Source organism: Dunckerocampus dactyliophorus, chromosome 6, assembly GCF_027744805.1.
Source record: "Dunckerocampus dactyliophorus isolate RoL2022-P2 chromosome 6, RoL_Ddac_1.1, whole genome shotgun sequence".
Lineage (NCBI taxonomy): Eukaryota > Metazoa > Chordata > Actinopteri > Syngnathiformes > Syngnathidae > Dunckerocampus > Dunckerocampus dactyliophorus.
This window is the reverse complement of record NC_072824.1, coordinates 26,037,604-26,057,944: the sequence shown is the minus strand read 5'-3', so window position 1 is coordinate 26,057,944 and position 20,341 is coordinate 26,037,604. Positions and strand designations below refer to the sequence as shown.

The 20,341-nt window shown below is 39.0% G+C and overlaps 1 protein-coding gene across 7 annotated transcripts in view; it reads left to right on the top strand.

Moving 5' to 3' along the window:
* The window catches only part of tenm3 (teneurin transmembrane protein 3), a 247,966-nt gene that overhangs the window by 164,844 nt on the left and 62,781 nt on the right, over positions 1-20,341 (top strand). For 5 of the 7 annotated variants that reach the window (XM_054779772.1, XM_054779770.1, XM_054779771.1 and 2 more), the window contains 8 exons: positions 38-139; positions 441-635; positions 5,193-5,393; positions 6,526-6,711; positions 10,332-10,358; positions 17,911-18,057; positions 18,680-18,810; positions 18,915-19,003. In XM_054779772.1, coding sequence (XP_054635747.1) covers positions 38-139; positions 441-635; positions 5,193-5,393; positions 6,526-6,711; positions 10,332-10,358; positions 17,911-18,057; positions 18,680-18,810; positions 18,915-19,003 — 1,078 coding nt within the window. The remainder of the gene's footprint in view (positions 1-37; positions 140-440; positions 636-5,192; positions 5,394-6,525; positions 6,712-10,331; positions 10,359-17,910; positions 18,058-18,679; positions 18,811-18,914; positions 19,004-20,341) is intronic. The other 2 variants (XM_054779774.1, XM_054779773.1) reach the window with 1 other exon arrangement.

Here is a 20,341-nt window from a genome sequence, read left to right as displayed (position 1 = left end):
TAACTTGCACCCTTGCATGACCTCTTTGCTAAATCAGAGTCGATTATGGAGTGTCCCCAGAACTGTCATGGAAATGGAGATTGTCTCTCAGGAATATGTCATTGTTTTCCTGGATTCCTGGGGCCTGACTGCTCTCGAGGTATGCACACACAAAAATGATGTAATTGTGGTGAGAAATAGCGAGCGTGACGCACACTTGCCGAATCGTCAATGGAAGTCATTGGCAGGATGATGGATGGCTTGGATATCAACAATGCATTATTATCATCATCGTGTATTATTTGTCTTCCGTTTTGAAAGAAAATAAATAAATGTGAAGTCCACTGCTGAAACAGGAACGCCACAAGATAATGAATCAGTTCAGTGTTTTTCCTGCATTACTGAGAAGAGTGGCGCTACTAAAGTGGAGTTTAAGTCATTTATCTTTGTGTCTGGTCTAGCTTCCTGCCCTGTGCTGTGCAGTGGGAATGGCCATTATTCCCGTGGGCGCTGCCAGTGCTACAGCGGGTGGAAAGGCACAGAGTGTGATGTGCCCGCCAACCAGTGCGTAGACATCCATTGTGGAGGACACGGCATTTGCATTATGGGCGCCTGTATATGCAACACTGGTTATAAGGGAGATAACTGCGAGGAAGGTAAATCACTCAAATACAACTGCAATAAATGAACTCATAATAAATGAATTACGACATACTGTAACTATCTTGCCATTACTTTTAATTAGGTCTACCTGGGACATGATACTCTCAGGCACTTTTACCAAATGATGCTAAAACTTTAAACAATCGCTGCTCGTGTGAATATGAGTGGCCAAGTCCATAATACAGGCATACAGGTCAAGTACAACATTAGACTCACTGAGATACTGTGTTGCTTCTGGTCTTCTAGCCGGAACACACGTAATAGGGATGAGCAAGTACGCCACTATCTGTATCTGTATCTGTATCTGTATCTGTATCTGTTCACCCATCTACTGTAAATTATCTGTATACGTATCTGTACCGGAATGGGCGGTGCTTAGACCGGAATTGCACATGGTTTAACCGGAAATGGGTGGGGCTTAAATCATACATTATTTTAAGTCTGAAATCGACATGGATTGATCAGAAGTTGCTATATATATATTTTTTTTAATTATTATTTTATGTGTGTGTTGCTTTTAACTGGGTCTATGTCCAGTATCCCTGGGTTCCTTGAAAGGCGTTTGCAGATAAAATGCATTATTATTATTACTATTATTATGATTATATTCGTTGTCCAGGGTCAGGCAAAATGATCTGACACATTTGTAGGTTAAATAAAAGGCAAATAAAGTAAAGAGACAAGAAAGTGTTTTTATTTTCGAAAAGTACATATAATGCCATTCTGTTTCATTATGTTTTAAAAATGAAATCAGTCTAATGGGATCCATTATTGTCCACACACTCAATGCAGATCCAGTAGCTGTGAAGTTGGTAACCCATAACAAGATGGTGTTTGGAGCTGGTACGGGATCATGTCTACCAAGGTTGAAGTGCAAACGGAACGCTCGTTGTGTTGCAGTTGCAGATTCGTTTGTTTCGTTAAACGTTTCCACAATGAAAGCGCGATGCTCACCAGTCCGATTCATGGCAGCAACTGAAAAAGAAACGAAAAACAATGGCGTTATAAAGAAACAAAGCAAAATGGCATTAGATGAAAAAAATGGCATTATATGTACTTTTTGAAAATAAAAACACTTTTTTTGTTTCTTTACTTTATTTGCCTTTTATTTAACCTACAAATGTGTCAGATCATTTTGCCTGACCTTGTACATTATTCAGCTATAGTGTACTGTGTATGTGTGTAAGTGATCTGTAAGACTTATTAGTGTTAGTATCAACTATTCTGCAACTTTCATTTTTTTCTTAGTTACTTTATGCTTTTTTGTTTTATTTTTCCAGTTTTATTTTATATTTTATTTGTACAATGTGCTGTTCACAGGCCCATAAAAAAATGCGGCACACAAATGGACCGCGGGCTGCACTTTGGCCATCCCTGGTTTACATATTTCACAGCGAGGGGGGGGGGGGGGGGGGGGTGTTAACAAATGAGTGTGCCCACGCTGTGTTTTTGTAGCACTATCACGAAATACAAGCACGCACACCGGTTTGAGGAGGTGCGCGCCGGTGGCAAGGCTCTCGTGAGGATTACACAGTAAATGCACGACGAAAGAAAGACTTAATCGCGTTCTATTTTATTGCGTGCCACGTGGGAATTCGGACCAGAGCTACGATGCATACAAACGGGAAAAAAACTCTTTTTTCGAGCATGAGTGGGACGGCTCTTACGTCATTTTACGTCTGATAATATAGCTAGTTGAGACTGCTCATCACCCACGTCTTTCTCTTTTTTGGGAATTCTAAAGATATAAAAACAGATAAAAACGGGCAGCTCATTGCTACACATAATGGGACACACCTGTCACCTACAAAGACTGCTATTAAAACATCTTCAAAAACCTCCAAGAAGGTTCTATGGTTTTATATACAGTACATGCTGTGACCAGGTAGTAACGGGCACGATAATACGTAATACTTACAGTAGACTCCTGCCCTGCACAATCCATTGAGGGATGCGGACAGTTCTTCCCTTAGCAATAGAAATACTGGGCATCAAAAATCTCATATAACATGTTGGATTATCACACAAGTGCACAGAAATGTTAATCACCTTTAATAGTAAAATATTTAAAAGTCCTAATTGAAGGTCCTTCAGCAGGATATACAGTACCGATACCATACTTTTACAAGAGTTCAGCGTGTTTCTTGCTTTTGATTTGTCCATTTAAATGCTTGTGGTTGGATTTTTTTTTTCTAAAATTGCTTTAGCTGATGATAGTTGCATTACATGGATACATGGCATGGGCATAGCGATGATGACACATTATTATTAATTTAACAATATAGTCAGAGCCTCGTTGCGGTACCGGGGGAGGTACCAGGGAGCACAAGGATAAATCTACTGAGAGACGCTGTGTAATGGTTGCTGAGAGAGTTGCTGAGCATGCATACACATCCCACATATGTCACGCCACAAGATGTCTATACAGGAACATTAACTAGATTTCAGATGAATTAAACCATCTGTCTCGCTAATCCTTTGTGAATGTGTGTGTTGATGAGACAGAAAGGGGGCGAGTGAAAGAGGAGAATCTGCCCCAGTGACAGAACATGTGTGTGTGTCTGTGTGCATGCATGCTTTAATCCTATTTACTGTGGCTGTGAGTGGAAAATGATGTTAAATATGGCATTTGGCATTTCAATTAGACATAAATAAGTACATAAGTATAGACCGTTCATATATACGTCAGGGAAGCATTACTGAGTAGAGAAAAAAGAAAGAATGATTCATATATTAGTTGCTTGGCATTACTTTTCATTTTTAGTAAGGATGGGCAATGTAGCTCATTTTAAGTCTTTTCATGTGAGCTTCTTTCTTTTTCCTTCACCAGTCACTCTTTATTCTTGGTGTGATTGTTGTCCTTGAGGTACTGTCTGATTTCTGGTGGGAAAAAAAACAAAACAAAACCCAAAGTTATTAATAAATGCTGAGCGACGTTACTGTATGGACAAAAGAACACACACACAACACACTGCTAATATTGTTCAACAATGTTAGGAGTGACAATAAAGAGCTTATGTTGTGTAAAAACAAAACAAAAAAAATCATCGCATCTACAAGAACTACAAGTGGAAAGTAGAGTTGGTCCAGGCCAAATTGACGAATTACTCGCTTATGAGGCTTGACTTTTGCCCACATGTTGTGCTTTCCGACAATGGTTGTGTCCAGTGTTGCTGTCCATGTGCAAAAAAGACACTTTGAAACATTATGTATGACCTTGAAAAGTATAACGCAAGAGACCATTTGAAAAATACTAATTTAACAAACGGAATTACGACGGATTATTAGGCTCACATTGAGAAAAACAATTGTGAGATTTCGAGATTGAAGTCGTAAATTTACAAGAATAAAGTCGTAAATTTACGAGAACAAATTCGTAAATTTACGAGAACAAATTCGGAATATTACGGAGGAAAGCTGTAATTTTACAATAATAAACAATGTTTTTTTTTAGAATAAAGTCGAGAATATAATGCACATCATTTACTAATTACTAATTTATTATAATTATTTATTAGGATTATTAGAGCCTCATTGAGAAAAAAAATCTGAGATAGTCGTAAATTTACCAGAATAAAGTCATAAATTTACAAGAAAAAACATAAATTTACAACTTTATTCTCGTAATATTACGATGCTATGCTCTATTTTCCCTCTGACACGTATGACACAATGACATGTAATGTTACGACTTTTTTCTTGGAAATTTACGACTATTCTGACAATACTACAAGTTTTTTCTTGTCAATTTACGACTTTATTCTTGTAAATTTACGACTTTATTCTTGTAACCATGAGATTTTCTGTAATTTTATGACTTTATTCACGTAAATGTATGACTTTATTCTTGGAACATTATGACATTTTCTCGTAAATTTATGAAAATAAAGTTGTAAACTTTATGTACAATGTAACATAAAGTTATGAGCATTTTCTCATAAATTTATGACTTTATTCTCATAATACTAATTTACGACTTTATTCTCGAAATCTCAGAATTGTTTTTATTTTTTTTGTCAATGTGGTCCTAATACTCCGTCGAACAGAATAGACTCCTGGAACTCATGTTGAAGTTTGTTTGTTATTTTGTTATATTTCAAATAATATTTAAAATTAAAAAATGATTGGTTTTGACCAGGCCGAGTGGTTAGCATCTTGGCCACACAGTCAGGAGATCTGGAATATCTGTGTTCGAATCTCTGTTGAATGTTAGGTTAATTGGCGACTCTAAATTGTCCATAGGTATGAGTGTGAATGATCGTTTGTCTATATGTGCCCTGCAATTGTGCCCTGGCGACCAGCCCAGGGTGTGCCCCGCCTCTCTCCTGAAGTCAGCTGGGATAGGCTCCAGCATACCCGCGACCCTAGTGAGGAGAAGCGGCAAAGAAAATAGAAGGATGGATAGTTTTGACCATGTATGTTTGACCGAGATTGATGAACTGCCCATTTTTATGGGAGTTCAGCTGCGCTTTTATGTGCTCTTCTATTGAAAAGTATGCAGTGTGCTCGAGCTTGTTTTAAAGTGTACCACTTTATCCGTGTCCCTGCAGTGGATTGCATAGATCCCAGCTGTTCAGCCCATGGAGTGTGTATTCATGGCGAGTGTCACTGTCAGCCTGGCTGGGGTGGAGCCAGCTGTGAGATCGCCAAGGCCATGTGTCCAGACCAGTGTTCCGGTCATGGCACATTTAATGCAGAGACCAGTGCCTGTACCTGTGACCAGAACTGGACTGGACCAGACTGCTCCTTAGGTTTGTATCATGATTTATTTATCTTTTGTATGGTACTGGTTTGATTCGGATATGCTTAAGAAGTTACATGAAAGTACATTCAACATGTGGAGTGGGAAGAAGGGAAGAAGCAAAGCCGACTGAATCATTCCCCCTCTGTATGGCATTCATGAACGCAGTGTTTCTAGAAAGAAACGTTTAAATATTAGTTTTTATAACCTCCTTGGACCCAGAAAAATAAAAATGGCATTTTTTTTTTTACATTGCATTAAATAATCATCTTGGGGTGAAAACAGCGTTTTTTGTCAGATTTTTTTAATGCAATGTCCTTTACAGTGGGCAAGGGTATTGAGTGTCTTTCTTCCGTCGTCCTTTCTGTTGTTTTGAAGAGAGAACAAGACATTTTTATTGAAACAACGGCCATTTTTTTACCCTTATGTTAGCACTAGACATGAAAAAAAACTTTGAAAACTGTTGCTTGTTTTTTACATTTTCTTGGTTTTGGTGTTTTGTAAGTTTTGTTTCAAGCTCTTTCAGTTGTTTTATGAATTAACCTGCAAGAAAAGCAGGGTTTTTTTTTTTTTTCTTGGTGACACACATACATGTCTACATCGTTGGTGATCTTTGGCCGCCACTCGATGCACACAAGGGAAAAACGTTTTGACTTTTATTTGTCTTCCAATGACAATTATCGATTACAATGCAAATATAAAGTGCAGAATTCAAAAACGAATGTACACATTGAGCAATCAACGCCAATAAGGCATCAGGCAGTTACTGTGTACTAGCTATGCAGATAATAAATAATGCGTCCCATTCAAAAGGAGATGCTTTGATTGATGACCAGCTTCTTTTCACCAGTAGAAAGGGGGTATTTTGTTGCCCGTTTGCTTTTGCTTTGAAAGTGGCTGCCTTCCTGTGTTCAAAGTGCCTGCAAATGAGAAATAACATGGCGATACAATCAGTACGTTTACATGCAGTCAAATAACACTATCATAACCACAATATTAGCAATAACCTGGGAGCATCTGTATGGCTGCGTCATCATGCTACGCCACCTATGCTATTGGTGCGCCTGCATTTTCCGAGAGGTCAACGATTCCTAGGAGTTAATGCATTTATAATAAATGATATATTTTCATTATTTGAACAGAGGTCTGTGAAGTGGACTGCGGTAACCATGGCGTTTGTTATGGTGGTCTGTGTCGATGCGAAGACGGGTGGACTGGAACTGTGTGTGACCAGAAGGCCTGTCACCCAATGTGTAGCAAGAACGGTGTGTGTAAGGAGGGCAAGTGTGAGTGTGACCAGGGCTGGACTGGGGAGCATTGCAATATAGGTAAGTGAATCATGTTACGCGCACACACACACACACACACACGCACACACACACACACACTGAACACAAATAGAGCACAGCAGTGCATTACAATACTTCATCAATTGTGAGGAAATAATGCATGATGTGACTTGCCTGTTGTTTGGTCTTTTCACTGTTTTTTTTCATTTTCATTGTATCTGTCATGAACCTGCATTTACATATATGGATCATAAACTGACTGCTTTGAGGGGATATTATGTACAATGGCAGAAGAAACAAACTTGCATTTATTTTTACAAAGTACAATAGAACAATTACAGGTCAAAAGTGATTCTATTCTCTGTAGTTTGTAGTGTAAATCCTTGTGTAATTGTGTTTGTTGCTTGAAGTACAGACATTAGATTTTAATTCACTGCCATGTTCCATGTTATCTTTTAGTTCAGTTCACTGTGCAACAGTTTGTAAAAGTTAAGCCCTGACCAATCCCTGATCATGCATGTCCATACCATGAGAGTGTAATTAGCCGTCGAAGTAAACAAAAAAGAGGAAAAAGACACAGTAAACAAAGAAAACACTTCAGGACATCCATCATTTTGCGTTATTTTATCTTTGCATGTGAGTAGCCATCTATCCAGCCATCTATCTATCCATTTCCTTTCGCTTATTCGGGCCCGGGTCGTGGAGCAGCAGTCTCAATAGGGAAGCCCAGGCTTCCCGGTCTCCACCCACCCTCCTCCAGTTCTACCAGGGGACTCAGACCAGCTGTGAGACATAATAATCCCTCCAGCTTGTCCTCGGTCTACCCCGGGGCCTCCTCCCAGGCAGGAGGCCTCAGAGCTAGATGCCTGAACCACCTCAAATGGCTTGTCTCTATGTGAAGCTCTACTTTGAGCTCCTTCCGGATGACTGAGCTCCTCAGCCTTTCTCTTAGAGTTGAGTCCAGCCACCCTGCGAAAGGAAACGCCGTTTATATTAGCGATCTTGTTCTTTCGGTCGCTATCCAAAGCTTGTAGAAGGGTAGAAGGTTAGATCAACAGATAATTCGAGAGCTTTGGCTTCTGTCTTCATCACAATGAAGACCAGGTCGCCTGGTGCCTGTCCTCGACTGCCAGCAATGCACATTACATTACATTTTCAGGCTGAGCCAGACCGGGTCCCACGGGTGAAGACTGACCACCAGGTACTTGGTCTAGATCAGGGGTGTCAAACTCGTGCCATGGAGGGCCGAGACACTGCAGGTTTTCTTTCCAGCCAGTCACTAAAGCAGGTGATTTTAATGATCAACACCTTCAGTTTGAGGTAAGGAGCTCATCAATTAAATCACCTGCTGAAGAAACTGGTTGGAGAGAAAACCTGTAGCGTCTCGGCCCTCCAGGGCACGAGTTTGACGCATGTGGTCTAGATCTTGGGTGAGGCCTCAGTGTCCCAACGTCTGGGTGAGGTGCAGTCTCTCGTTCCGCTGTTCTTCATAGGGTCTTCTGAATCACTCTCTGCATTTTGTTTGCCTTGGGAGATCCTTGGGAGGGCATATAGCCTCAGGGGATCATTCAGGCGGTCCAGCCCCTCCAGCATGATAGGGTAGTGATTTGCAGAGAGTATGTGTGAAGCGGTCTTTGAGGAAAAAGGTTTGGGTTCTCCCCATTTCACTCTCATTCTCACAAAGATGCCATAATCCTCTCCTGGCCTGACAACAGACTTTAGATCCCACACATCCCGTACTTGCCTTAAAGGTGCTGACTAGGTGGTGTGGAACAGATAGTAGTATGCTTCACACTTTCACAAATGCAAAGAAATGCAAGCTATGCCAAATTGAAGTAAAATGTACAGTGGCAAGCTGTGCTTACAGAGCAAATAAATGCTTGCGTTGTTGTGGGTTGAACAGCTGAAAGAGTTGGGAATTTGCGATGTCCCCACTTCATCAACAAACACTTAAAATGAAACGTGTTGTCAAACAGACTGACAGCTACAGTATCAGTGTCAAAGAGCTGCAAATTGGCTTCAGTTATTATCACTTACAGGCACACACGTTCATTGTGACTCACGGGGAGCGGTGTGCCGAGAGAGAACAGCAGCGAGACGAGGAGAAATCTATTTAGCGCTTAGCTAACAGACCGCTTGTTTGTTTAGAGGAATTGTACACTGGAGTGGCGGAACGGCTTTGCATTAAACTCACAAGGCTTGCTTTTTAATTCCTCCATTTTCCATCATCACATTCACACAACGTATGACTCTACGTGAAGCTACGTCATCACTTTCTGTATAGCAAAACAAATGTTTTGAATATTCCTGTTAAGAAATATGCTGTGGCTCAAATGGAATACTTCCTGAGTGTGTACATTCTGACAGTTAGTGCTATCCCAAATCCATTACGGTTCTTGCACTTGCTGTAAATAACAGTCACCATGTTTACCCGCTTCTTTTTCTTCTTCTCCTCCTCTTTTTAATTTTTAATGGTTGCAATAACTTTATTGCATTCACTCAGCTGAGCATTATTGCCAACATTTGGATTGCCCCATAAAATAAATGTCACCTTTTTATCCCCACAAAATGAATTTGTTATAACTTTTTCCTCTGAATTGCCTGTACCCCCCTTGCCCAGATTACCCCATCGCTCTCAGTTTCCGCTACAAAGCTAAGGTGGTGATTATTAAGGGTGTGTCCAGGACTGTGTCTGGTGCACTCCTGTACTTACAAGTAGTCTTTTGAGTGCAGAAGTATTGAAACCTTCATTTTCCTGAGGGCACGTGCCCAAGGAAACAAAGGTCCTCCATCCATCTTCTATGCCACTTATGGGTATGCTGGAGCCTATCCCAGCTGACTTCGGGCTAGACCCTGGTACACCCTGGGCTGGTCGCCAGCCAATCGCAGGGCACATATAGACAAACAATGGAATGTGGGAGGAAACCGGAGTACCCGGAGAAAACACACGCACGGGGAGAACATGCAAACTCCACACAGAGATGCCCAACGGAGATTCGAACCCGGATCTTCCCCATCTCCTGACCGTGTGGCCTAACCACTAGGCCACCGTGCGGCCCTCAATAAAGGTTGCACTACCTGGATGTTACACTCAAAAGGGTCAGAATGGTGCGTGTGCAGCGATGGACACATACCATCCTCAAAAGTTGTCATTTTGGCTATGTGGCAGAAGGGGAGGAACTAAATTGAAATAATGGCGGCTGAGGAGCAACGCGTGGAAGGTAGTGAACAGAAGAAGAAGCAGGCAATTATTGTAATCGTCATTTCTGGTAAGTATGCAACAGCAGTAATGGATTTGTGACATTTGCATATTGAACTGTACTGATGGAAGTACCGGGTATTTTATTTGAGACACAGCCCATTTGGAGTGTTTTGAGGCCAGCATCCGGGTACTGACTTGCTTTTCGCCATTGGCTCCGTGTCAGTACGGTGCGCCAGTGGAGACACATTCATAACTTTGTTACATAATATCTGTGCTGGTTAGTCCAAATGCTTCCACTACTTTGTTTTCTCTGAACTTCTTTGTGTCTAATTTGATATCTTCTTCCTCCATCACCTGCTGAGTGAATCACCAATTTCTGTCATGAGATGTGATGGTGATATCGGAAGCCAATCTTCTACACTAAAGTCTTTCTACTTCTCTTTTCCTTCTTTAAAAGCTCACAATCCGGATATTAGAGTAAAAGGTACTGTATCTTTTTCCCTCTGCCGCTGTTCTTGTACTCATTCTTTACTTTTCCCATCATACGGCTTATACTATATACTATTTTTAATTGTTTTATACTGTTCAATTGCTAATCAGCTAACTTAGGGGTGTCCAAACTTTTTCCAGTGAGTGTGGCAAACTGAAAAATGAAAAGATGTGGAGACTATTTTGACATGTTTAATTTTGTAAAAAAAAAAAAAAAAAAGGACAAAAACAGCCGACATGTCACCTTTTTTAATTAGGATTATTATTTAAAATTTTTCACCTGACATGACACATTTTTACTCTTTTGTCTCATGTTTTTTGTGCGTTGTTTGATTTTTGTAATTTTATTTTTAGAATATGTCGGGAACCAATAAAAAAAATGGGCAATGGGCCGCAAATGTGCCCCACATTTTGGACACCCCTGATAAATGAATGCAGTATAATACAACATGTAATGTAACATTGCTTCACTAAATCCTCATGAAGCTTATACTTGGTCTTGGTGTATATACTGTATAGATATATACTGTAGATTTTTTTTTTCACAGCTCTTTTTTTTGTTTCACATAAGATGGTCAAAATACTGTACTTAAATAAAAAATATATTTTAATTAAAAAATACTGTTATTATACAGTATATTATTATATATGTTTATCCCGATAGTAAATGCCCAGCAGTTGTTTTTTGTTGTTGTTGTTGTTGTAGTAATATCTCTCATAATTTTCATAATTTTTAGCTTTTGCTTTTGCTCCAATGCTATGTTTTTAATTTCCTGTGCCAAGCACTTTTTTTCCCCAAATTGCACACTTTTCTGTTGTTTTTTTTTTACTTTATGATTAGATTAGCTCCTAAGTCATGACCTCGCCTCAGTATGAACGGAAATGCATAGACTCTTTTTAAAAACTAGCAGAGAAATTGAAGTCTGCCTCTATTGAAAATAATGGAAATGTCAGTGAGGGAAATAGTTATTTGATCCCCTGCTTATTTTGTAAGTTTGTAAGTTTACTTCCTCTCACAGTCATGAATATGCAGTCATGGAAACAATGATGACACCACCCTTGTTTCTTCAGTTTATTGACCCATTTTAATGCCTGGTACAACTAAAGGTACCTTTGTTTGGACAGATATGATGATGATGATAACAAATATAGCTCATAAGAGTTTCATTTAAGAGCTGATATCTAGCAACTTCCATGGTTTTCTTGATATTACCCAAAATCACTTAAGTTCTTACATGAATGACTATAGCATTGTACTGGCAAAAAATGGAACTCTTATGAGCTATTTTTGTTGTCATTGTTATATTTGTCCAAACAAAGGTACCTTTAGCTGTATCAGGCATTAAAATGAAGAAGAAACTGAAGAAACAAGGGTGGTCTAATCATTTTTTCCATGACTGTATGATTGTTTTTATGGTCGTTTTATTGTAACAGAAAGAGACAGAATGTACAAAAAAAAAAATCCAGAAAAAAACGTGAATAAAGTCCATAAATGAATTTCTATTACATAGAGTGAAATAAGTATTTCATCCCCATACAAAACATGACTGAGTACATGGTGGGAAATCCTTGTTGGCAAGCACAGAGGTCGGACATTTCTTGCATTTGGTCACCAGGGTTGCACTCATCTAAGGAAGGATTTGGTCACAGAAACATCCCCAAAGCAGAATGGTTCCACCTTCACCGGTTGCGACCTAAACTTAAAGGGACAGGACTAATTCACGTGTTTGGACACTTACCTGTCTGCAAAGCTTGCTGGTTGGTTGGGATCCAATACTTATTTCCCTTAATCAAATACATATTAATGTAGAAACTTTTGTTCATGCTTTTTATTTTAATTGCTTTTATATTTTATCTCTCTTTGTTACATTAAACCTACCATAGCAATGATGGACCACTTGTGTCTTTGTAATGGGGTAAACTTACAAAATCAGCAGGGCATCAAATACTTATTTTCCCCACCGTACAGTATATCATATTTTGATATTTATTCCCAGTAACCTGAGGCAGTCATGAGAATTATGTTCCTTCCGCAGACGAGATCACTATTGTGCAAACAAAACTAATAACTTTCTGATGTATTGGATGAAGTCTTGGCCCGGCACTTGTGTACATTTTTGCTCCAAGCTGTTTCCCCTTCTGTCCCTCTTATGTTGTTATGCTCCACTCTTCGCCCACACAAGTGTGAATGGGTTTAATCCGGCGTAATCACACTAAATTTGCTGCTAAAGATGCCAGTCAGAACATTTGACAGAACATTTGTAGAATTGTTTTCTTTTTTTGCGATGTTCTCTTTGCATAGCATTGAGTCTTTAAGCTGTGACATTATTGAATCATGTTAGCTCATTTTAAGCCTATTAAGCATGGATGTCTGGTAAATAGCTCACGTACAGCGAGGCAATGAAGAATTTGGAAAAACAATGTTATTTGCACTAGCACTTGCCGCAGTTTTAGGTTTTTGTTCATATGTTAATGACTTAACTACCTGCTAATACACATGGTTTTAGATTAACTAAGGCTGAAAAATTTTCTGATGTTTCGGTCCAAAAACATTTATCGTAAATTCCGGTGTATAAGCCGCACCGGTGTATAAGCCACACCCCCTAAATTTAGAGGAAAAAACAAATTGTTCAAATATAAGCCAGCACCGGTGTATGAGCCGCCTGCGTCTACGTCATAAAATGACATATTGTGGCGCACATAAATCCGTGAGGGCCAGGCAGGTCTTTATTTGACAGGAGCCAGTCATGAGCTGTGAAAAAACTCGTGATGAGCTTGCCAACCGATTGCAAATTGCAGCAGGTCATAACTCTAGTATAATAGCCTGACTCATGGTGTCATCTTCCGAATAACATTAAACTCATCACACGGTAACTTAACACTCAAAAGGTACTTAGGAAATACACATTATTTTAACGTCTACCAATAATGCATTCCTGCCAGAAGAGTAGTTCATTGGAGGACAAGCGACATAGATGGATGGTGCTGCAATGCTGCCTCTGTCGACCAGAGGAGCCCGGAGCACAGAGCCCAGAGGGAGGCTGACGTAATTGCAGCGCCCCAATGAATGCGTTGCTCAGATGCAATGCCTTACGGGAAAACTTTAAAATGTTGTTGTTTTTTTAATTGTATTTATTTATTTTTACATTAGTACATGTTTTTATATTTCTGAAGATTACTTTTTGTGTGATGAATTTAGTGTTGTTCTCAGTAAGATGACACCATGAGTTAGACTGTTATGTTGTGATACTGTTACATATAATGACCTCCTGCAATTTCCAATGGGTTGACAAGCTCATTGTGAGTGCACTCATGCCTGCCAAAGAAAGAGCTACCGTTTCCTCGCTGACTCATGAGCGGCACAGTATTTAAACAACTAGCAGTAGTTCTGACGTAAAAGGAGATGTAACAAGATTAGAATCTAGCCATAGATTAGCCGCATTGCTGTATAAGCCGCAGGGTTCAAAGTTTAAGAAAAAAGTAGCGGCTTTTGCACCGGAATTTACGGTAGTGTCCTTCAGGTAGTTTTAAGCAAAAAATGAATGACTACATAAAATCAATTTAAACTTTTAGAAAAGGGCTGGACCCCAGTACAGGGGGCAGCATGGTAGCATTTGTGTTACTTTGGTAACTGCTATGTGATGCTCGTATCGATATGCACATGCTATACATTCACGTAACCGTAAAAATGTCAGCTGAAAGCTCAACCAAACCAATTTTGGAAATTTGGAAAACAATTCAAACCAAAAGCACTTAAATGGGCAAATGTAAGAAAAAAAACTAGCAGTCCAAGACCAGCATATGTCGAGAATAATTCCATAAAACAAAACACTAATGCCACAAACTTAACACGGTTTGAAAGCGCTAACGCTAACAGTACAAGTATCATTCCTTTACCACTAAAACTCACTGAACAAACAGCTTCTTTTACTCTCATCCAGTAGCAAAGATATGCACATTTTCACATTTACAGTCACCATCAAAGTCTCCTCTTTACTTTCATACCAAGATCATCCATGTAGACCTTGTTCATGCACACAAAACTAATTTATTTTAAGTTTGTCTTTTTCTTGCAAGAGTTTCAAGCCAAGGGTTTACGAGGTTAAAGTTATTCTTTCATGATCCCAGCTCTTCCCACTTTCTTCTCCTTTTGGCAGCAGATTCCATCTATCTGTTCATTACCAAGAGTGTATTTGGCAGGGCTGCTTTTGTTCCATTTATATTCCCTCCCCCCTAATTGTCCTCCCTCTCTTCCTCGTGCCCTCTCCTTTTCTCAGGATATAAAGGTAATTCATTTCCCCAAAGACTTAATCAGAGGCTCCATTGCCCTAAATTACAAACACTTCACCTGCTTTGTTGTTAACGTTCATTGTACTTTTCTTTATTTTTAGTTTTTTCCCCCTTCATTTTTGTTTTTTTTTTATTGTGTGAATTCTGAAGCGCATTAAAACATAAAGTATGTTATTCTGCACCAAAACGCTCAACTGCTTCCACATTTCAAAACATTCTGTCCATTTTCCACATTCCAAAAAGCCCTGGTTTCCCGGCAATTCCACATTTTCTGGCCCAAAAACTTGTTTCCCCACATTTCTCAAACCATCCAAACCATCCCTACATAAAAATATTCAGACTAACAATTTTCCACATCCCAATTTTCACTTTTTTTTGCAAAATTCCACATTTTTCGTATGACTCTTCAGTCCAGTTCAGCTCTTCAGCATTCACACTCAATTTTCTACAAAAATTGCATTCTCTATAGGCAATTTCAATGTCCCTCGTGTTATATGCAGGGTTTTTTTTTAAATGACACTTGTTTAATGCCTATAGTTTAGTCTCTATTTTGCTGGTTCCATTATCATTCCGTCTTTCTACCAGAATACTTTCATAACGCAGACAGCTCAGAATGTGATTCCTGTTGCTGTCTTGCACACAGAAGCCTGATGTATACGTTTGTGTTGACTGAGTCACTCGCTGTCCTTCTGTATTTGGATTATTTTCACACTGTCCTACTCACTGTCCCCCCTGACCCACATTGAAACTCCATTTTTCATTCTGTTTATTCGGCAAGGCTTGGCTTGGTTCTGAAAGTTGTTCTTTTCAATAAAGCCTCGCTGTGTAGTCTGTGGTGATGGAATGCTGCACACAGGCGTCAAGTACCGGACATCTTTGGAGGCATGCCGCCCCGACCACATTCACCATCATTTTACTTTATGTGGCTCTCTCGGCCTGTTGTGTTTTCACATGGATGCCAACCTGTTTTTTTTGTGTGTTTCTTTCATTTTTTTTCTCCACCAGTAGCCAAAAGAATGAAATGAATGAAATGAGCTTTAGCTTGAAAGGGAAAAAAAAAAGTCTTGTTTGTTTTATTGAAAGATTTTGCATTGCCCTCTGATTTTATGAGGATTTTTTGGAATTTTTTTGAAAATATTTTTGGTGTATATGTATTTTTCAGTGCTCCATTCTCCATCACCATGTTATACTACAGGGTGTACCTACGGTCTGGACACATTCGCAAAAATCCATATACAGTCGTCCCTTACCACTTTGCAGTTTGAATTTCGCAGCTTCACTCTAGCAGGGTTTTTTCCAAAATATATTCATTAATAAATCATGCTGTTTTGTGGTTAAATACAGACTAGTTTTCGTTTAAAAAAAAACATGCATATTGAAGCAAATTGTATGTATTTTTTTGGGTTTTAAATTTAGCTTTTTCAAGCAAAAAAAAAAAAAAAGGCTGAATGAACAAAGTGAGGGAGTCAGAAGATGCTGTGAATGATACAGTATGTACACTGGTCACTGTTATTGTACGTAATGTTGGGTGGGACACACAAACACCAGACTTAATCACCGGAACAACAGGCTTTTATTACGGGTTTGAAATATCTCACAACAGGCACAATAATCCCTAATAAAAACACAGGCTACTGTTGGGGCTATAAACCATGCCAAGCTAAAACGCAACTCTGAACCTCCGGCGTCACTTCCTGGCCCCCGTCCCTCAGCTCCCCAAGGGAACACATTTATAGCAACACACACGAGCATGAGTCTTATTTATGTCTAAGATGTCTGTTTTCTGCTATATTGGGTAATGCGAGTGTAAAGGCGAGTCTAGGGGTGTTGGTTTATGTCCAGAGGACTGTAATAATGTTAAAAACGCTATTTAGAATTCCATAAACAGGTTTTCTATGCTCTAACGACAAAAGTATTCAATTTTATATATAAGGAATCAGACTTCACGGTAATTCACTTATCACGGCCAGGTCTGGAACCAATTAACCACGATAAACGGGCGATTACTGTATGGTACAATTATATTTTAAAAATGTTAAAATAATATGTATAAAAATAAATAAAATACACCATATACATCAATATTTTATCTTTTTGTATTTTATTTATATTGGTATATATTTTGTATTTTTAACATTCACATTCATTTTTATTATTTGTGAATAACAATTGTATTTATTTATCAATTTGTTTTATTAAACTATATTATTCATTTAACAATATCATATGTCCACACTTTTGGGTACACCCTTTACTAAAATAACATATTTTTTAGTAACAATTCAAAAAACATTTTTCAGATCATTGTTGAAGCAGTGCAGTAGACGCTCTTGGCTGCAGGCAAAGCGATTCATGTGAAACTACAACATATTTGTCCTACTTGTGGCTTAATCTATGACTCATTGGTCCTTTTTTGTCGTCTGTCTCTGGGGTTGTCAGATCATGTGTTGGTTTCCATAGGACCACATTACTTTTCACACATTTGGGCTTAAACCAATATGGATTTTTGAAGACAGGTGTTTTTGAAGACAGTCCACATCATAGCGTCAAGACCTTCTCAGCTACTTAATGGTATATTCATGTGTCAAAGGTTTTCCCATATATTAAACATTACTAATTGTTTGTAATTACAATATAGTAAAATACACACAAGTTTGAATGTAAGGCTGGTTTTACTCAAGCATATATAAATATTTGATATTGAATTATAACTCTACAGTAGATATTGTCTGTATTTTTACTTTTACTTTCCCATACTTATTAATCTGTTTGTGTTCTACTTTGCCCTGTATTATTACGATTATTATTGTTTGTTGATTTGTTTTACGCCCAAGCCATCTTTTCCTTCCAAACCATTGCTAAAATCAGTGTAGATGCGTTAGCTCGTGGTGTCTACTTCGAGAACATAATACAGTATACAGTATATTTAATGTTATGTTATCAGGGTGCGCTATAAGGTGACTTCAGAGCCGTGTAGGAAGATTTGACCCAACAACGTGTGTGCAATGATATCATTTAAGAACGTCACCATGGGCTGTTGGGAACTTTGAACGCAAAGTTATTTACCCAAATGGCCTTTATGTACTTTCTGTGGCTCCAACATGAAGCAACAACTCTCATCTTCCATAACTGTAGTGTATTGCTAGACTATTTCCACCAACTTTCCAAAATGTATGTTGGTTGAAGCCTATTTCACACATTGACCCCATCCCACTCACTCATCTAACTTTCGGAACTTTATTTTCTGACCTGATCAGAGGGTTGCCCGGGTCTCTGCAACAACAATGGACGATGTACCCTGGAGCCCAGTGGCTGGCACTGTGTTTGCCAGTCGGGATGGCGAGGAGCCGGATGTCACGTAGCCATGGAAACGCTCTGTACTGATAGCAAAGACAATGAAGGAGGTAGGTTGACATACAGGTTAAATGAATGAATACTCTTTGTGTGCTGGACAGTTATTGTTTGCTTGCACTCAATATTGCAGTTAAAGTTGTCTTTACGACATCCACGAGCAATAAGAATATTCCTGTTTATGTTAATCACCATGTACCCAATATTGCTTGTAATAATGTCATAACGTCAAAACAAACGGAATACAGTAAATGCTGAGCAAAGAAGCCAGTAACAAGCAAAAACGGTAGCAAGGAAGTCGTGGCACAGACAGGAGAACTCAGGTATACACGGGGAAATCATGAGGAATATCCTGACGTCTTCCTGATGTGGATGTAAGGCTTAAGAATAGTGATGATTGCCGGTTGTGTCCACCTGCCTTGTTGCTCCGGCCCAAGTCCCCAGACCAAGCTGCCTGAAACAATGAGCAGAGAGTAGTCAGCGCCGGACTGAAAACAGGAAGTGACCAAAATACGAGTCAGCTGGGATGCAGACCATTACACCCTCGTTACTTGATATTATCCTGCCCCCCATTTTTATCCAATTTATTTTCATACTTTTCCACTGTAACCAGTTAGAAGTTGTTCTGACGTCTCCCTTCGCTTCAGCTATGAACTGGGTGTTTGTGTGTCTCAGATGGCTTGACTGATTGTATGGACCCAGACTGCTGCCTGCAGCTCTCCTGTCAGAACCAGTTGTACTGTAAAGGCTCTCCTGACCCGATGGAAGTACTTAGTCAGTCTCCATCTACGCTCGCTCCCCAGCAGGTAAGGACATTCTTATAGAACACGGACTTCATGCCCAAGAAAGACAGGAACCTGCAGTCTTTTTTATGAGGAGTTGTTTTTTTTGTTGTTTTTTTTTTCCTCAGGCTGCCAGGTCTTTTTACCAGCGTATACACTTCTTACTTGGCCCTGAATCCACTCATGTCATCCCGGCTGAGAGTCCATTCAACAAAAGGCAAGCATGTCTCTCACTATATGAAGCACTGCAAGTATTGCATCCATACAGGGCTGATTATATTGTCAGTCAAGAGAGGTCCACAGAGAAGGCTCATGCCCAACACATTTCATAACTTGTGCGAGGACAGTGTAGCAGAATGCAAATCTGGAGATGGATGCCTTTTTCTAATGATTATAATGCACTGACTACAATCATTGAGCCTGAATGAACTGTGAATATGACCAAACCATTATGACCATTAATGTAGTTATTTAATGGAACGTTAGAAGCTGCCTCGGGGTGTCCGCAGGGTGTCTGCATACTGTGCAATATACATCATTATACAAAAAGTAGGTTTATTTCATTAATAATTGATTAATAAAACATAATGCATAAAAATGTATGTATTAATTTTGTTTAACATATTAAATTACATCAAGAACATTTCAGACTTCTGGGACTATGAAATATAATGGTCTCTCTTCTATGCATTTCCTTCAAAATAAGTGATAATGAGTCATAATGATGGCTTTAGTTTCTGTGTTATATATACAGTATATATATATATATATATATATATATATATATATATATATATACATATATCATTACATATACATATATCATAAATCATTCAGTTTCATCAATGAACTGCAAAATGTGGAATTTCAGATTTAAAATCTAGGGATGTTCGATAATCGCAGCTGACCGATAATATCGGCCGATATTAGGAGTATAAATAATTGATTCTTAGATGCATCATGATGCGGATTATTAATCGATTCATAAATGTCAATAATCAATGCTGAACAAAAAAAAAAAACGGAACAAAAATACAGAAAGCGGAAGTGCCGCCCAGACAGTTTATGGTGGTGCATGTGTAATGGCCGCCACAACTGCGATTGGCGAAAACTCATCGCCAACGTGTAGCAAACCCTGCACACGGGTGACGACGAGCGGCTGTGACCAGCTACACTGGCGAATGACGCGTTCACATCCAGAGAAAATTGTACGAGTTTCCCACAGTTTTGACTGGCTGTCAGATGTGGAGGGAATTTGGGGGTGTCAAAGCAGTTCAGAGGAGGAAAAGCGGACGGTGTTGATCGAGTACTCTTGCTAGTACGGGATCTTGCTAGTATTGAGGATAAACTTACGTGAATGTCATTCTTTTTTTAGAAATGTCAAATATCTCCGGGAAATTAATCTGTTTCATGTCTGTTTTAATTGTGGATCATTACAAATATGCTTTGTTTTAGTAGTAAACAGTGAGTAAAAAGAAAGTACACGTAGAAAAAAATTATGCTTGAAAACGGTTGATCACAAAAAAGATGCATCGAGATGCAGCGATAATCATTT